Source organism: Pezoporus flaviventris, unplaced genomic scaffold, assembly GCF_033815535.1.
Source record: "Pezoporus flaviventris isolate CSIRO_AGI_PZ_B2104156 unplaced genomic scaffold, CSIRO_AGI_Pfla_v1 ptg000059l, whole genome shotgun sequence".
NCBI lineage: Eukaryota > Metazoa > Chordata > Aves > Psittaciformes > Psittacidae > Pezoporus > Pezoporus flaviventris.
The window spans coordinates 2,987,206-3,002,127 of record NW_026892607.1 but is presented as its reverse complement, the minus strand read 5'-3'; the positions used below and the strand labels follow the sequence as shown (position 1 = coordinate 3,002,127).

Below are 14,922 nucleotides of genomic sequence, written 5' to 3'. Positions count from 1 at the left end.
GAGAGGGTGAGGTTAGACAAAGCAGTCAGAACCCTGGAGACACTGCACTACTTCTGGGGACACCAGGTTTTACTTACAAGATATTCAAATTTAAAGAGGAAATTAAGAGGAGATTCCCACAGTAATGCTCCAAGGGGGTTCACTGGTGGACATGTAATGAGACCAAGAGATGCCTCCAGGCATTTACACTGCTGTACACATAGCTGCTGTTTTTAATGAGACAGGAGATCCATGCAGCAAACCATCCTCATCCTTTCCATGCCTCCTGTCTCCTCCATCCCTCTACCCCTCCACAGACTGCCAGGAGCTAGAGGGATAAGAGGAATAAATGGTCCAGGTAATAATAACTGCACAGGGAAAGAGGAAATCAAGCTGAAATAAAGTAGTGGGTTTACCTCTGTACAGTGCGGGTTAGACTCTTGCAAGGCTATTACACCTCGTTCCACTGTTCACATTTCAGGATGATTCAGCTATTCCTTGAGAGAGAATCAAATATTATCTAGGAAGCCTTACAGAAGTTAAGCGTGTGATGCTCAAATCATCTGCAGAGAAAGATGAAGAGGTGATTTGTTACGTTGTGCGGGTCCTTACTCATAAGAAAGATACTTGATAGTAAGGGGGATGCTCATTTTTGCAGACAAAACCATAATGATTTCTGAAAGCTGAATTTAGTGGAAGGCAATTTTGAGCTAAGATGCTATTTCCCAGCAGCGAGGGGGTATTTAGCTGCTGAAAGTGTTGTCCAGATGTGGCAGCCTGAGCGTTGTCTGGAATTGCAAGGATGAGACCAGGCAGCTTTATAGAACATATATTGTATTCAGGCTCCTGGGAAACTTTACAGCCTGTGACTGAGCTCAGACTGAATTACCCTTAGTGACCTCTCCGGCCATATACTGCACAAATACTTTGGTATGGTTGAATTTCATTCGTACCAAATTCCGTGCTCCATAACCACGGTTCCATGTAGAGGCGCCAGGGGGAGGTTTTCACTTGTTTGCCTTTAGAACATACAGTTTTATCAAAATTAAAGTATTTGACAGAATTATATAGATTTGGGAGTTTAACATGGCAGGAAAAACCTGCAGCAAGAGAGGTGAGACTGAGGGCTGGCCCGTGGCTACCCGAAAACAAAGAGGAAAGGGAAAGAGCTGGAGCTGCAGGAGGAAACCCAGGGCTGGGAGCCTGAGCATTAGGGAAAACAGGCTGCTTGTTGTGAGGACACTTGCAATGGAGGTGAGTGATGAAGAGTGAATAAAACCTTATGTAAGGGAAGGCAAAGGAGGACAAGGAGAGCACTTGCATCAAGCACAAAGAGTAGACCGTGTTGGTCTTTGCATTGGAAATGAAATCTTGTTCATTTATGGGAGCGGAATGAAACCCCACTACTTCAGCTCTAGAGTCCTGCCTGGGACAGGGCAGTCAGTCTGTTTTGTCTGGAAGTTTGTGTCTTGGGAGATTTGATTACAGTTGGTTGTATGATGCGCCAGATCCCCACGCTGCTCTGCTCACAGGACCTACAGTGGTTGAGCTGAGGGACCAGCAGGCCAGCAGCTCCTCATTCCCACTGGAATCAATGGTATTAATTAATGTTACTAATTGACTGGAACAGGCTGCCTAGGGAAGTGGTGCATTCATCATCCCTGGAGGTCTTTAAATGCATGTCGATGTGTCACTGAGGGACATTGGTTAGTGGTGGAGTTGGCACTGCTGGGTTAACGGTTGGACTTGATCTTAAAGGCGTTTTCCCACCTAAATGATTCTATGAGTATCATGTTTCTCATCTGTTGTTGTCATTGGCACTAATTAAATCAGTTTACTGAATGCTGAGTGGGCATTTCACCCCTTACTTCCTGGTGATGGATGCAGGGAAGAGGCTGGGCTAAACCTCACCCTAACCCTGGCACAGCCTGAGCACCAGGAGACCTCTTTAACTTGCTTTAGTTTGTAGTGGTTACCCAGGCACTCCCGTGACAGCACAGAGGGCTCCAGCCTCATCCTCTGTGTTTGGTGACAAGTTTAAGGCAAATAACCATCACCGGGATAAGCAGCAGTAGGTGTCAGGTGTGAGAAATCCCTCCATGGGACCGCTTCAGTAAGGCCAGGACATGAGCAAATCTCTCTTTTTCTCCCTTCAAAGGCACAGAACCTTGAATAAGCAGTTTAATGCAGTTGGAAATCTTACACCATCGCATTTACTTAATCTAGAACATATTTTCACAGTTTCAAATAGAAACTGCATCAGCCAATTGTATATCTTTACTTGTGGGAAGAACTGGTTTTAGTGATTTGATTCCTTGACTTTGTGGCAGTACATTCATTCATGAAGGATAAAGAAATAAGTGGCTCAGAAGCAGGCAGATACTTTTGTAATACCATAGACTGAATAAAACCACTGCATATGCCCCATCCCTCGTGATACCCTGCTCTCAGACGGAGCTCTGCATTTCAGAGGGAGTGATCCCTCGCCAGGTGTCTGTGGGAAGCAGATTCATTGCTCATTCTCTGTACACATAAATAAGAATAATAAGAATTCCTCTCAGTGTTTTGTCTGTTGCCAAGAAGAAATCCTAATGATATTTAGCTTGGGCTGGGATGGGGGAGTGGGAAAGACTGGCATCAACAACGCCCCATTTCAGTGCATGGGAATCCCATGTCAGGTTGTAGCTGTGGTGGGGGGGACACGACACTGGTGGGTGCTCACCATCTCCTTTAGGACAGAAGAGACTTCTGCAGGAGGAAGGTCAGTAGCAGGCTCATTTTAGGGATCCACAAAGAAGTACAATTAATAAATTATCCCTTTGCATGGAAGTAACTCTTCTGAATGTGTCTGTTGCTAAAAATGGTCTGTAGTGACTGCGTGCTCTTCCAGGTCAGCAAGAGAGGTAGGGAGGAGTGGATTGCCACCTTTGTGAGTTGGACTATGACAAATTCAGTGTTATATCTCTTGAGTGCGATCCTGCTTGAACTTGAAAGGTGGGTGATGCTGACCTTCATCACTTCAGGAAGTGGGCAGGTTCAGCCTTCCCCAGACCAGTTTCACCTGAAGATGGTGTTTTTCTGCTCATTAAAAACACTCTACATAAACTTTCAGTTTTCTTTGCTCACAAGTGCACAGGCACAAGCAAGCACTGGGAATTCCCAGCATTTGAAGTCTGTCTGACCCCAGCTCATTCCTACAACTGAAATAGTTCCAGCTGATGGACCAGGGAAAGGGCTGGAGAACATCTGCAGGTGGATCCCAGAGCACACAAAACCAGGCTGTGCATGAGACGAAGTAGTTTCACAGTACCTTGAGGGGACGTTAGCAACATATTCCAGGTTGCAGAGGTGGGATCAGATGGTGGCATTTTGCTGTGCAAATGGAGCAAGCCGGTAGGACAAGGCTGGGGCATTCAGGAGAGTGAAGCTCCACTTGGACAGAGGCTTTGGTTAGGAAGATCATAACCATTTTCTTGCCCTCATTTTGTGGGTAGCCATTTACCTTGTGGAGCCCTGGGATTTTACAGCAGTTGTTACAGAAGGTTCTGAAACCTTCTGTAGGTTCCCACATGTAGGATCTGTGTCTTTTACAGCTATTTGTATAGGATCTGTTCTTTATCTTGTAGAGAGGAGTGCTTTTCAGAAACGTCAATAGCGTGTGCCTATACCAACCATAATAAGACATGTAAAGAAATATATACTTCTTCAGAAAGATTCGTCTGAAACCCTGAATTCCCACCTTCACCGCTGGCATCCTGAGTTCTTTCACTCCCCATGCAACATTACAAAGAGTAGAGCAGTCCCTTAAGGGTAGGACATTTTTTCCATCATTTTCCATCCATTTGGAACTCTTTTATGCCCAGATGTATAAATAGTGCAGAGTACGAACTTTAGTGAAGAGTTCTGCTGAGGTAATGGAAGAAAATCTGGCTTGTGTTTTCTTTGCCATGTTGCTACTGCAAGCTTAAAAGCAATACAAAGCAGCAGAAACGAATGTACGTTAGTGTTCTGTGAAGAGCTGAGACTCTCCAGGAACACAGGGGGTAGATGTGACAGGCATCACTATTTTTAAAAGCACACGAAAAAACTAATTTCCTCTTCTTTTCAAACTGTGACAAGCGAGCTCAGCCTTCTCTTAGACAGGAGCATCCAGCAGCAGCAGCTCCCTAGGAACTCAGTAGCAATACCTGCTTGGCACCAACAGAGGAATTGCTGCTTTGTAGCTTTCTGGATCCATACCTGAGCCGCTGTGCACATGATGGGAATAGCTCTGGTTGCACCTAAACAAGGCTTTAGCATAGTTATATTTCAAGAACCACACATGGTTTCGGCAGTGCGGGTACCCCGGCTCTCCTCTCCATGCTCTGGTGGGATTGTGCCATCTCAGCAGCTTTCCATTACAGCATTTTCTTGTTTCCTTCCAGTTTCCCCGAAGATATACCGCATTTCAAGTGACATCGTTGTGAACGAAGGGAGCAACGTTACCCTGGTGTGCCTGGCCACGGGGAAGCCAGAGCCTTCCATTTCCTGGAGACACATCTCTCCATCAGGTAAGCACAGCTCTCTGTATCCCGGAGCTGCCTCAGCATCTCACCAGTAACAGGTTTGGGGCTCTTGATTCCCAGAAGTGTAGGAGCATCGCTTTGTACACCTTACGCAGTGTGTGCCTACCTTGGCTGTCAGAACTGAAACCTTCTTCAGATGACAGCTGAGACCAGTGAAAACTGTAAAAGTACTGAAACATAGGGATGGAGAAAGTGATGAGCTCTTAGGCAGAAGCTCTTCCCTGTGAGGGTGCTGAGGCGCTGGCACAGGGTGCCCAGAGAAGCTGTGGCTGCCCCATCCCTGGCAGTGCTCAAGGGCAGGTTGGACACAGGGGCTTGGAGCAAGCTGCTCAATGGAAGGGGTCCCTGCCCGTGGCAGGGGTTGGAGCTGGAGGAGCTTTAAGGTCCCTTCCAACCCAAACCAGGCTGGGGTTCTGGGATTCTATGAAATAAAGGCACCCACGATATGATTATATTTTTAAGCTCATTTGAACAGGCTGCAGACGTTTATCAAATAATTGCCATTAAAACCAAAGCAGAAAATAGTCCAGAAAACACAGGGCTCTCCAGAAGTAGGTGTGAAAGTTAAAAACATTAAGTCATCATGCAGTAGATTTAATTTAATGTAAGTACCACTGAACCATTATTCCATGATACAGTGCAGTTTATTAGAGTGGCTTTATTGAACAAATTAAATTATATGTATGAAAAATCGCAAGCAAAATGGCACCTAAAAGCAGAGTTTCTATTTAATGTTCCCATTTATACTTTTAATTTCTCATAATGTATTTAAAGGCAAACTTTCATCTAACATTAAAGGCATCTCTACAAATATGACTTGGTGCAGAGCCACCAGCACTGCTCTATGCAAGCAAAACAGGTTCTGCCTGGCTCTGGGGGGGGGGGAGATCCAGCCCCGTATCTCAGGGCTACTGGCATGGGAATCCTGGAGGGCTTTGTGTTTGTAAAGGATACCCCCTGTGTCCAGCTGGCTGCAGTCAGTGAGCCTGGTATTGCACCGGCTCTTCTGTAGGGACTCCCCAGTGGTAACTGGTTTTGCAGTGAAGGTCTTTGTGCTGTGCCCACAGCTCTGATGGAATCCATGTAATTGCGGGGAAGAACAGCTTCACGGATGGTCACAGCTTCCTGCAGCCTCTCGTAATCCTGAGTAATGGTTTGCTTTACAAAGCAAGGTCTAGGGAAAAAAAAACCAAAACAACTTTTGACCTTTAAGACAACGACAGTGAATTCTGCTTGAAGTGTCCATCAGGGGACACAGGGAAAAATTCACTTGGAGCAGAAAATGGATTTTAACTAAATGTCAAATAAAATTTTATTGGAAACCGTGGTGATACTTTAGAGTAATAGCTTAAAGCATTAGGTTGTCTACAGAAAGGAGCTGTAACAGTCATCCTGGAGAGGGAAAAAAGGAGAGAAGGAGGATTAGAGCGCTCAGGCTGGAGAAGGGGTCTGAGAAGGAATTAGACCCTCCTCGTCTCAAGCTCAGTCAATAACCACAAGGGCTTTTAGTGAATCAGTGAGTTTGTATCTTCACCAAAGGACTGAGAATGGGGGCTGAGAGGAAATACGGGATCACTCGGCTACAGATCAATTACATTAGCCCCAGTGAGACTTGCAAATGAAATGTGAGGAGGGCACTAATCAAAGATGGGTATCAAAAGGCCTGCAGGGAGAGGCCGAGGGGAATGGCTTTAACCTGCCCGAGGGGAGACTGAGCTGAGCTCTTAGGCAGAAGCTCTTCCCTGTGAGGGTGCTGAGGCGCTGGCACAGGGTGCCCAGAGAAGCTGTGGCTGCCCCATCCCTGGCAGTGTTCAAGGCCAGGTTGGACACAGGGGCTTGGAGCAAGCTGCTCTAGTGGAAGGGGTCCCTGCCCGTGGCAGGGGTTGGAGCTGGAGGAGCTTTAGGGGCTCTTCCAACCCAAACCAGTGTGGGACTCTACATCAGCCTAATAGCATTCGTTTGTTCTCCAAAGCCCTAAACCCCACTTTGTCCATCTCCAAGCCTCCATTTCTTTATCTGCTCACGGGTGAACTGTTCTCTGCTATAATGGATTAGCTGGATCTGTCTGCTGCATTGGAGCAAACGCTCCTTCAGCTGAGTCTGGCAGGACAACAGGCAGGAAGGGCAAGGCCAAGCTGAGATGCTTTGACAAGCCTCAGTGCTAAGGCCTGGGGAAGTCACTGCAAATGCTGCATTATGGGGCTGCATCATTACAAAACCCTATTTTCCTGAGCGGTGAGTGTAGTGCAGCCGCTGCAGGGCACTGGGGTGTGCCTTGGGTGTCCCCTGCTTGATTAATGGCCTGAACTCTGTCCAGAGCAGGAGAACGCAGGATCCAACTAACTTTTTGCTCAAAAAATCCTGTACAGTGTGATGGAAGGAAACGCAGTTTACAGAATGTTCTGTCTCTTAAATAAAGAGGAATTTTCCCATTTAGGTCACGCTGCACCAGTGTCATGCTCAGGCGTATATTCTGCTGTGCAGACAGTTATAAATGGCATTCAAATCCAAGTAAATATCAGTGTGGCAAACAAGAAGCCTGGATTTATTAGAAAACAAAATGCAAGAGAGTTGAAATGCCCTGATTTCTGGGACGATTTATATTCTGTCTGCAGCAAATTACCTTTATCTAAACACAAGCTTCATCTGCGCTTGATAATTTCTACCATTTTCCTCCTGTCACTCCCATCGGCACTAATGAGGGTTACATGCAAGCATCACATCTAGAATGCACCACTAAATCATATTAACGAATCGCAGTTAGAATATTCTGAAGCTGTTTGTCAATGCTGCTACTAGAAGATAAGAAACTGAAATCTGTGAATACAAATGATTCAATGTTGACTAATTCCAAAGTATTATCATGGTTTGCATCAGTGCAGCCTTTACGTGCATTAGGTTGGGCTCAATTTTTTTGAACAAGAGAAGGTCTCTTCCAACCCAAACTATGATTCTATGATAAAGTGATCCTTTCCATAGGAATAAAACCAGAATGTATTTAGAGGTGATTTTTAACTGGGTACCTAAATTGTTGGCCTGGAATCTTTATTGTGCATGTTGAACTTGCAGTCATTATGTAAACGCTTTCATTATATAAGTATTCATTATACAAACCCATTATGTAAATCTACAAAAATCCACACATTCAGCTCAACACCGTCAGGAACGCGGGGCTGTAGTTTGTAATCTGAAATCTCCTATTGTTGAAATGTCACCCGAATAAATTGTAGGTATTACTTATTTTGTTCTGACATTTAAGAGCAAAGAGCAGCATCAATAGTTTAAGAATGAAAGCAGAATTTTAAAGGATTAAAGTCTGCCTGAAAGAGGACTCCTCAAACTCCTCTATGTGCATGCAGCTCGTGCATGTGCGCTGCGATGAGGATGCTGGAACACGAGTGCAGCCAGGAGCAGGGACAGCAAAAGCCATTCAGAAAAGTTTTGGTAATATTACTGCTTTGTAACGTTCGGGTGCTGTCTGTCAGAACTCTTTTCCTCTTTGGTTTTGACAATATTCCCAAAGGAGAGTTGCCCCATCCACAGAGGGACCCGTGACCAGACACTCAGGTGATGGCCTACTCAGACTGCTGAGCTGAACATGGGCCAGCAGCAGCAGCTCCCACCACCTGAAGCTTGCTAAGAAAGCCTGAAGTGTCCTGTGTTTAGCTGAATGCAACACAAGTTAAATTCCATCATTTCACAAAGTCCAATGGAAAAAGCAATATTTTTTTCTATTCAACTCCCTTAAAACAAAATGTCGCTTAGAATCATGGAATGAGTCATGTTAGAAGGGAGCTTAAAGCTCATCCAGCTCCAACCCCTGCCACAGGCAGGGACCCCTTCCACTAGAGCAGCTTGCTCCAAGCCCCTGTGTCCAACCTGGCCTTGAACACTGCCAGGGATGGGGCAGGCACAGCTTCTCTGGGCACCCTGTGCCAGCGCCTCAGCACTGGGAAAGAACAGCTCAAGGAAGAACTTCTTCCCCATATCTAACCAAAACCTCCCCTGTTTCAGTCTGAACCCATCACCCCTTGTCCTGTCACTGCAGTCCCTCATGAAGAGTCCCTCCCCAGCATCGTTGTAGCCCCCTTGAGTTACTGGAAGCTGCTCTGAGGTCTCCATGCAGTTTCTCTTCTCTAGGCTCTCTTCATATGGGAAGTGCTCCAAGCCCCTGATCATCCTCATGGCCTGCTCTGGACTTGCTCCGACAGCTCCATGTCTTTCTTATGTTGGGAACACCAGAACTGCACACATGCTCCAAGTACCATACTATATAATGGTATTTCAGTCACCTCCTGGAACTACATGAGCTGCAAGGTCATTCCCAACCCAAACCATTCTCGGCTTCTGTGATTCCTTCAGCCTTGTTTCCAGGGAATGGTGACACTGAATAGTTTCCAAAATAACCCAATAGTCACCCCCAAAACCCCTGTAGGAACTGTTCAGCACATGCTAAATAACAGATTTTTCACTGGGGAAAGCTACACTTACCCAGTCATGAGCCTGACTTCAGGTTTGAACACCCCTCCTTCTCCAGCACATTTCATTTGCTGCCAGGGCATGTGTGCACGAGTGTGATATGACTGAACGTAATGTAATGCCCATCCTATTGTTTCTGGACAGCCCTAAAGCTGTGAAGATGTATTGCATTAATGTATCATCATAGCCATGTCGCCCTGACTATATATTAGTGTAATACATCTTCAGAGCACTCAAATGATAGGGCTGTCGGGGAAGAATGAGTCTCGGACCCCATTCAATTCAATTACAGGACAAAAGGCAATGCTCATCCGTGAGCAGAGGTGGCTCCTGCACAACCCTTCCTGAAGCACGCGGCTACAGAAAGCTGATGCTGCAAAGGGAGAAGCGAAGAGCCTTTTTTAACCTTCTTGCTAAACCCTAATGCACAAACAAAGCTTGATATGAGCAAGCGAACGTCAAATATTTTGCTCCACTTGCACTTCTGCTGGAGAAGCACCGTTCTTCAGATGTTATCCCCACATGACAGGAATCAGAAGTATTTTGTTGATGCGCAAGTACTCTGAACCTGGGTTTTCAGGCTGAAAACGTTTCACTGACATGAATTATTATCAGATTTCCAGGGCTTTGTGTGTGTACAAAGCGCGAGTCTTTTAAAATGCTCCTTCTTTTGCTTGAAAACTGTTTTAAAACTCAAAGTTTTGGAAACAAAAACATCTGGATAGTGTCTCTTATTAAACGCTAAACATGGAGAAGTTATCACTGCTGGTGACGGCTATTTCACACCTAATATATCTGTAATTGTTGATCCTGGAGAAGCTGCTCTCATCCATCCTCCTCTGAGCTGCTGCCTTTGCACAGCAAAGCTCCCTCCAGCACTGATGAAGGAATGGCTTTAACCTGCCAAAGGGGAGATTGAGATGAGCTCTTAGGCAGAAGCTCTTCCCTGTGAGGGTGCTGAGGCGCTGGCACAGGGTGCCCAGAGAACTGGAGCTGGATGGGCTTTAAGGGCTTTAAACTCCCTTCCACCCAGACCATTCTGTGAAGTTGTGTGAAGGATCTCACCACCAAACCCCATGTTCCCAGCTTTGCTATTCAAAGTCCAGTTAGCAGGTTCCCCAACCAGCCTGGCAACACTCATCTGAAAAGAGCCCTTTCGCTCTAGCTTCCCTGGTCCAGATAGCTTAAAACCAGTGACTGTTGCTCCCTGGTTAATGGGTTTGGGCATGCAGTGCTTGGAGTAGTCGTTCTGTTATCTCCCTTCAGAGGATCCCATTTCATTTTCTGCAGCTACTTGGGGTGAGCCCTGAAGGTAATGAAAGGTTTTCTCCTTTGGAGCTATCACTTACTCAAGGTGATGTCCTGCAAGACACATCAACAACCTGGAGGCTGGAGCTGGCGATGTGTTCATGATCCTGCTCCTCTCAGATGAGGTATCCTGAGCGGCAGTGACGTGCAGCCACCTTTCCTAAGTGGAGGTAGATTAATTGCTGCATTAGGCCAAAAGCGAAGCTGGTTCCCTTTAGGTGTCTCAGAAGCAGAATGTAAAATAACTCAGTGATTTGCCCTGATCAGCAATGACAGTGATGTGCCTCCCTTCTGCCATCATCACTCATCTTGCAGGCAATAGCTTCATTACGGCACCAACGCTGTGCTCCTCAGTCAGGTGAAGCATTACTGGGACGAGCTGAAACATCTGTTCCCTGCATCCGAGCTGGAAGTGTTTGGAGATGAGCCAGGAAACCTTCCCAGGCACACCAAGGCAGAGACGATCGGCAGTGATGGGCTAAGAGTTAGGGCTCAGATGCCTTGGGGCTTTAAAAGCTCTCGCAACCTACTCCTAGGCTGGGTTTATGGAGAACATCTCTTCTTCTTCTGCCTTGACCCAAACCCCTTATTCTGTGCCATCTGGGGAAGCTGCTCAGCTCTAGGTTTACAGCTCCGAGCTGTGGTACTTTACACAAGCCCATTGCTCTGCAGTTTTTATTGAACAGGAATACTGCTTCTCCCAGTCATCAGGACCTCCTGGAATTGGGAACTCTTCCAGCCTAGTGCCTTGGCATGTTTACCTGTTAGCACTGAAGGCACAGCACCAAAGCTGGTGGGCCAAGGGTCTGAGCAATGAGTATAGTTGCAGAAGTTAATGCTAACAGAGGATGGCAACTGCAACATCCCCCCCCATTGGCATGCAGAGTGAGTTGGTGGGTTTATACCATGAATGCAACAACTTGCACTGCTGCCTCCTCCCCAGGCGTCTTCCTTGGCTCTAACGTGCTGAAAGGAGCTGCTGCCATGCATGGGTGAACAAGAACTCGCTGGAAAACACCGAGACCATGTGTCTCCTGAGATACAGGGTAGACCAAGGGGGACTTGGGGTCCTTCATCATGAGAAAAGCCTTATGCATGGGGTACCTGAATATTGCACTGATGGGGACGTAGTGATTGCATAGATGGATTGGTCCATCTCACCACTGCATGGGGACTTGAAGTGTTGTGATTAATATTTGATATGAATTTAATGGCCTGGCTCGTGATCCTGAAAGGAGTTTTCTCAGTTAGTAAAGGCACAGCGTGCCGTTAAATCAATGGTTCCTTGATATCAACCACACAGCTGGCAGCTCCCCAGGAACTTGAGGGGGAAAGATGCGGAGCTCTACATGGAGTAAATGAGGGGATTAATGAAGTGTTTGAGGACAGCAGTACAAACACCAGCACCCAACACAAACTGCTCATTGTCATTCTTTCCTTTCCTTTGGATAAACTATAAGGGGCTTCCAAAGTCCCACCTCTCCCGTACAAGAGGTGATGTCTTTTGGTTTCTGGTTATGGACCTTGGGCCTTTGTTCTGTCTCAATACTTTAAGTACATTCTTGAGAGATTTAGTATTAGGATTCAATTAAGTGACAGTCAGTATCAAGGTCCATCACTGTGGGGTCAAGGGACATTACACTGCCTGTGCTTAGGAGTGTTCTGAAGAAGACTGCACTGAAAACTGTTAGCAGGACAGTTCCAGAAGTGTGAGTATCCCTTCAGGAACAATTAAAGGTATTCCTAGAAATCCTCAAGTCTTCTTAATATCTTTCAAACAGCCTAAAAAACCCTGTTAAAATACAGTTGTCAGGAAAAGAATATTCAAACTAAGATGGTCAAATAGTTGGGTCTTAACAACAGAAGAAATGAGAGTAACATTGCAATCTTAGTGAAATACAGAGATTCAAACTGAATCAGTACAAAAGCACTGCATGGAAATAAGTAGGATTTTTTGAACTATTTGATGGCAAATGGAAAGTATTTCTCTCTTTTCAATAAAAGCAGATGAACTCATTAATAACTCTGGAAATGCTATGAAAATTAGGCTTTGAATATTTGCTTCGTTTAGTTCAGTCCTTCAGATATGAGTTCATTTTGATTTTCAAATTGCGCTTTTGAGGGAGCAATTTGTGTACCATAGAAGATATTTCAGTGAAACAAAACCTTTAATGTTCAAAACCAAACCAAGGAGCTGCAGCTTTCACCCATTTTCCCCTTGGTATGGCAGTCCTTACGGCAGTGGGAGGAGAGCCTGCCTTTGGAACAGCGTGTGGTGTCTTGCACAGGTGTTTTAGAGAAAAATAACAGTTCATCTCTAAAATGCCTCAAGATGCTCCTGTTTCCTCTTTATTCTGGGGACAGCCCCTCTGGGAGAGCAGCAGGTTGAAAACCGAGGCTGGGCACGCTGGTGAGACGGCAGCAAGTGAAGAGCAGATGCCACATTCATCCCGGCCATACCTGGTTTATTCCCCATAATCATTGCTTTGGGGCATTTTTATGAATAGATTGTATTTTAAACATACCAAGAATTCTTTTTAAAATGCTTTAAAAAAATTGTATAGATTTTGAGGGCTATGAAGAAATATGAAAAGAAAAAAGTCATTAATGATAAGTCATAAATGACAACTCATTTAATTTTTGTAGTGTCTCCAGATTCAACAAACTGCAGACAGAAGACTTAAAAAGTGAGAGTGATCAGCATATGTATTTGAGACAAATGGATAATCAGCAGATGATAGAATCACAGAATCCCATCACAGAGTGGTTTGTGTTGGAAGGGACCTTAAAGCTCCTCCAGCTCCAACCCCTGCCACAGGCAGAGACCCCTTCCACTAGAGCAGCTTGCTCCAAGCCCCTGTGTCCAACCTGGCCTTGAGCACTGCCAGGGATGGGGCAGCCACAGCTTCTCTGGGCACCCTGTGCCAGCGCCTCAGCACCCTCACAGGGAAGAGCTTCTGCCTAAGAGCTCATCTCAGTCTCCCCTCGGGCAGGTTCAAGCCATTCCCCTTGGCCTGTCCCTACATCCCTTGTCCCAAGCCCCTCTCCAGCTTTCCTGCAGCCCCTTGAGGCACTGGAGCTGCTCTAAGGTCTCCGTGGAGCCTTCTCCAGACTTGCTCAGCCTGGAGATGTGATAAATAGCAGACTGTCATTTGCAGTGTCTCATTTTGCTACAGCAACAGGAGGAAGGAGTGCTGTAAAGCCATCAGACATCAGAGCTGCGATAACAGGGCTTTGCCCTGGGTCAAATGCCTGTGTGGCACCTTCCAGGCTCCTCCTGACCCCAACCCCTGGGCTCCTGCATCCTCTGGCAGAGCACAGACCAAGTCTGTTCCCAGAGCTGCTACAGCCATGGGGCTTTACTGGGAATAATTAGCCCCTTCCCAAGAGCCAAATGTGCACATTCAGTGCTATGAATTATAAATAAGCTCAAGTGAGATTCAAACTCATCGTTTGCTTGTTTAAGAAATCACTGCCCTGCTCTTCCCTACATGCCTTTAATTCCTGTTTTGCCAGGAAAGGTTTTCTGAGGCTGTTTTCAGCCTGCAGATGTTCATGGTGAGGTATTTGCTGCAGGAGACCCAGCAGCCTCTGTGGAAGAGGCTCTCCTGCAAACCCCTCTCAGGCCAAAGGGTGCTTTGCATCTCACGGTGCAGGGATGATCTCCTTGCTGCAGGTTGTGGTCTTCCAGTGAGAAGCCCTGGCACTGGCAGCAGAGCGCCCTTATGCTCTGCAGCACAGAGGTCTGAACATAGCTGCAAAACTCAAGCACAGGTTTCTCTTCTTACTGCCTGATGTTTAACACCGGGGGGGGAATGCTACCCTTACAGAAGTCCTCCATCCAAGCCTTTGAGAGCGGGTCCACATGGCAGCGTGCGCGTGTGCTACGCCTGGTGCCAGGTACCACATGTGTTGTAAGAAGACACAGTTTTAATTGTGTTCTCTCGTGAGGAATAACAAGAGTGAGGATTTATCATGCATTATATCACACAGCAGTAGCAGAAAATGGACATTCAAGTTTACTGTTACTGGTTTTTTCCCCTCCTGGCTACAGAAACGGGTGTTACAACCAAAGATATCCAGAGCAGATTGCTCCCGTATCATGTGTATCAGCAAGTCTAGTTAAGAGATGTGCTGCAAAACCTATCAGGAATATGCTTGCACATGAGTCAATCTCATGTCCCTATTTCTTTTACTTCAACTTACCGGCTTTTCCCATCTTTGATCAAAGATCTTGGCTAACACCAGCTCAGGCTGATGCCCCTGATGAGTCTTCCAGATTTCTTTCTCTGAGACACTGGCTCTGATAAGTCTTTTGGCTCTGTGGCCACAGATGCCAGCCAGGCACGTTCCTAATATCTTGTAGGTCTGCAAAGTGTACGTGTTCTGCAGAAGGGCAGAACAAGGAGCTGTTACCCTGGGCTGCAAGACACCATAATAACAAACAGTGGGAAAACTGAGTTATCTCCTGAACCTTGGCTGGAGACTGAGCTGAGCTCTTAGGCAGAAGCTCTTCCCTGTGAGGGTGCTGAGGCGCTGGCACAGGGTGCCCAGAGAAGCTGTGGCTGCCCCATCCCTGGCAGTGTTCAAG

The 14,922-nt window shown here is 46.3% G+C and overlaps 1 protein-coding gene across 3 annotated transcripts in view; it reads left to right on the top strand.

Annotated features, from left to right (window-relative positions):
- NEGR1 (neuronal growth regulator 1) overlaps positions 1-14,922 on the top strand; it is a 274,782-nt gene that overhangs the window by 167,012 nt on the left and 92,848 nt on the right. For all 3 annotated transcript variants that reach the window (XM_061469770.1, XM_061469771.1, XM_061469769.1), the window contains exon 3: positions 4,404-4,529. In XM_061469770.1, the coding sequence (XP_061325754.1) occupies positions 4,404-4,529 (126 nt within the window). The remainder of the gene's footprint in view (positions 1-4,403; positions 4,530-14,922) is intronic.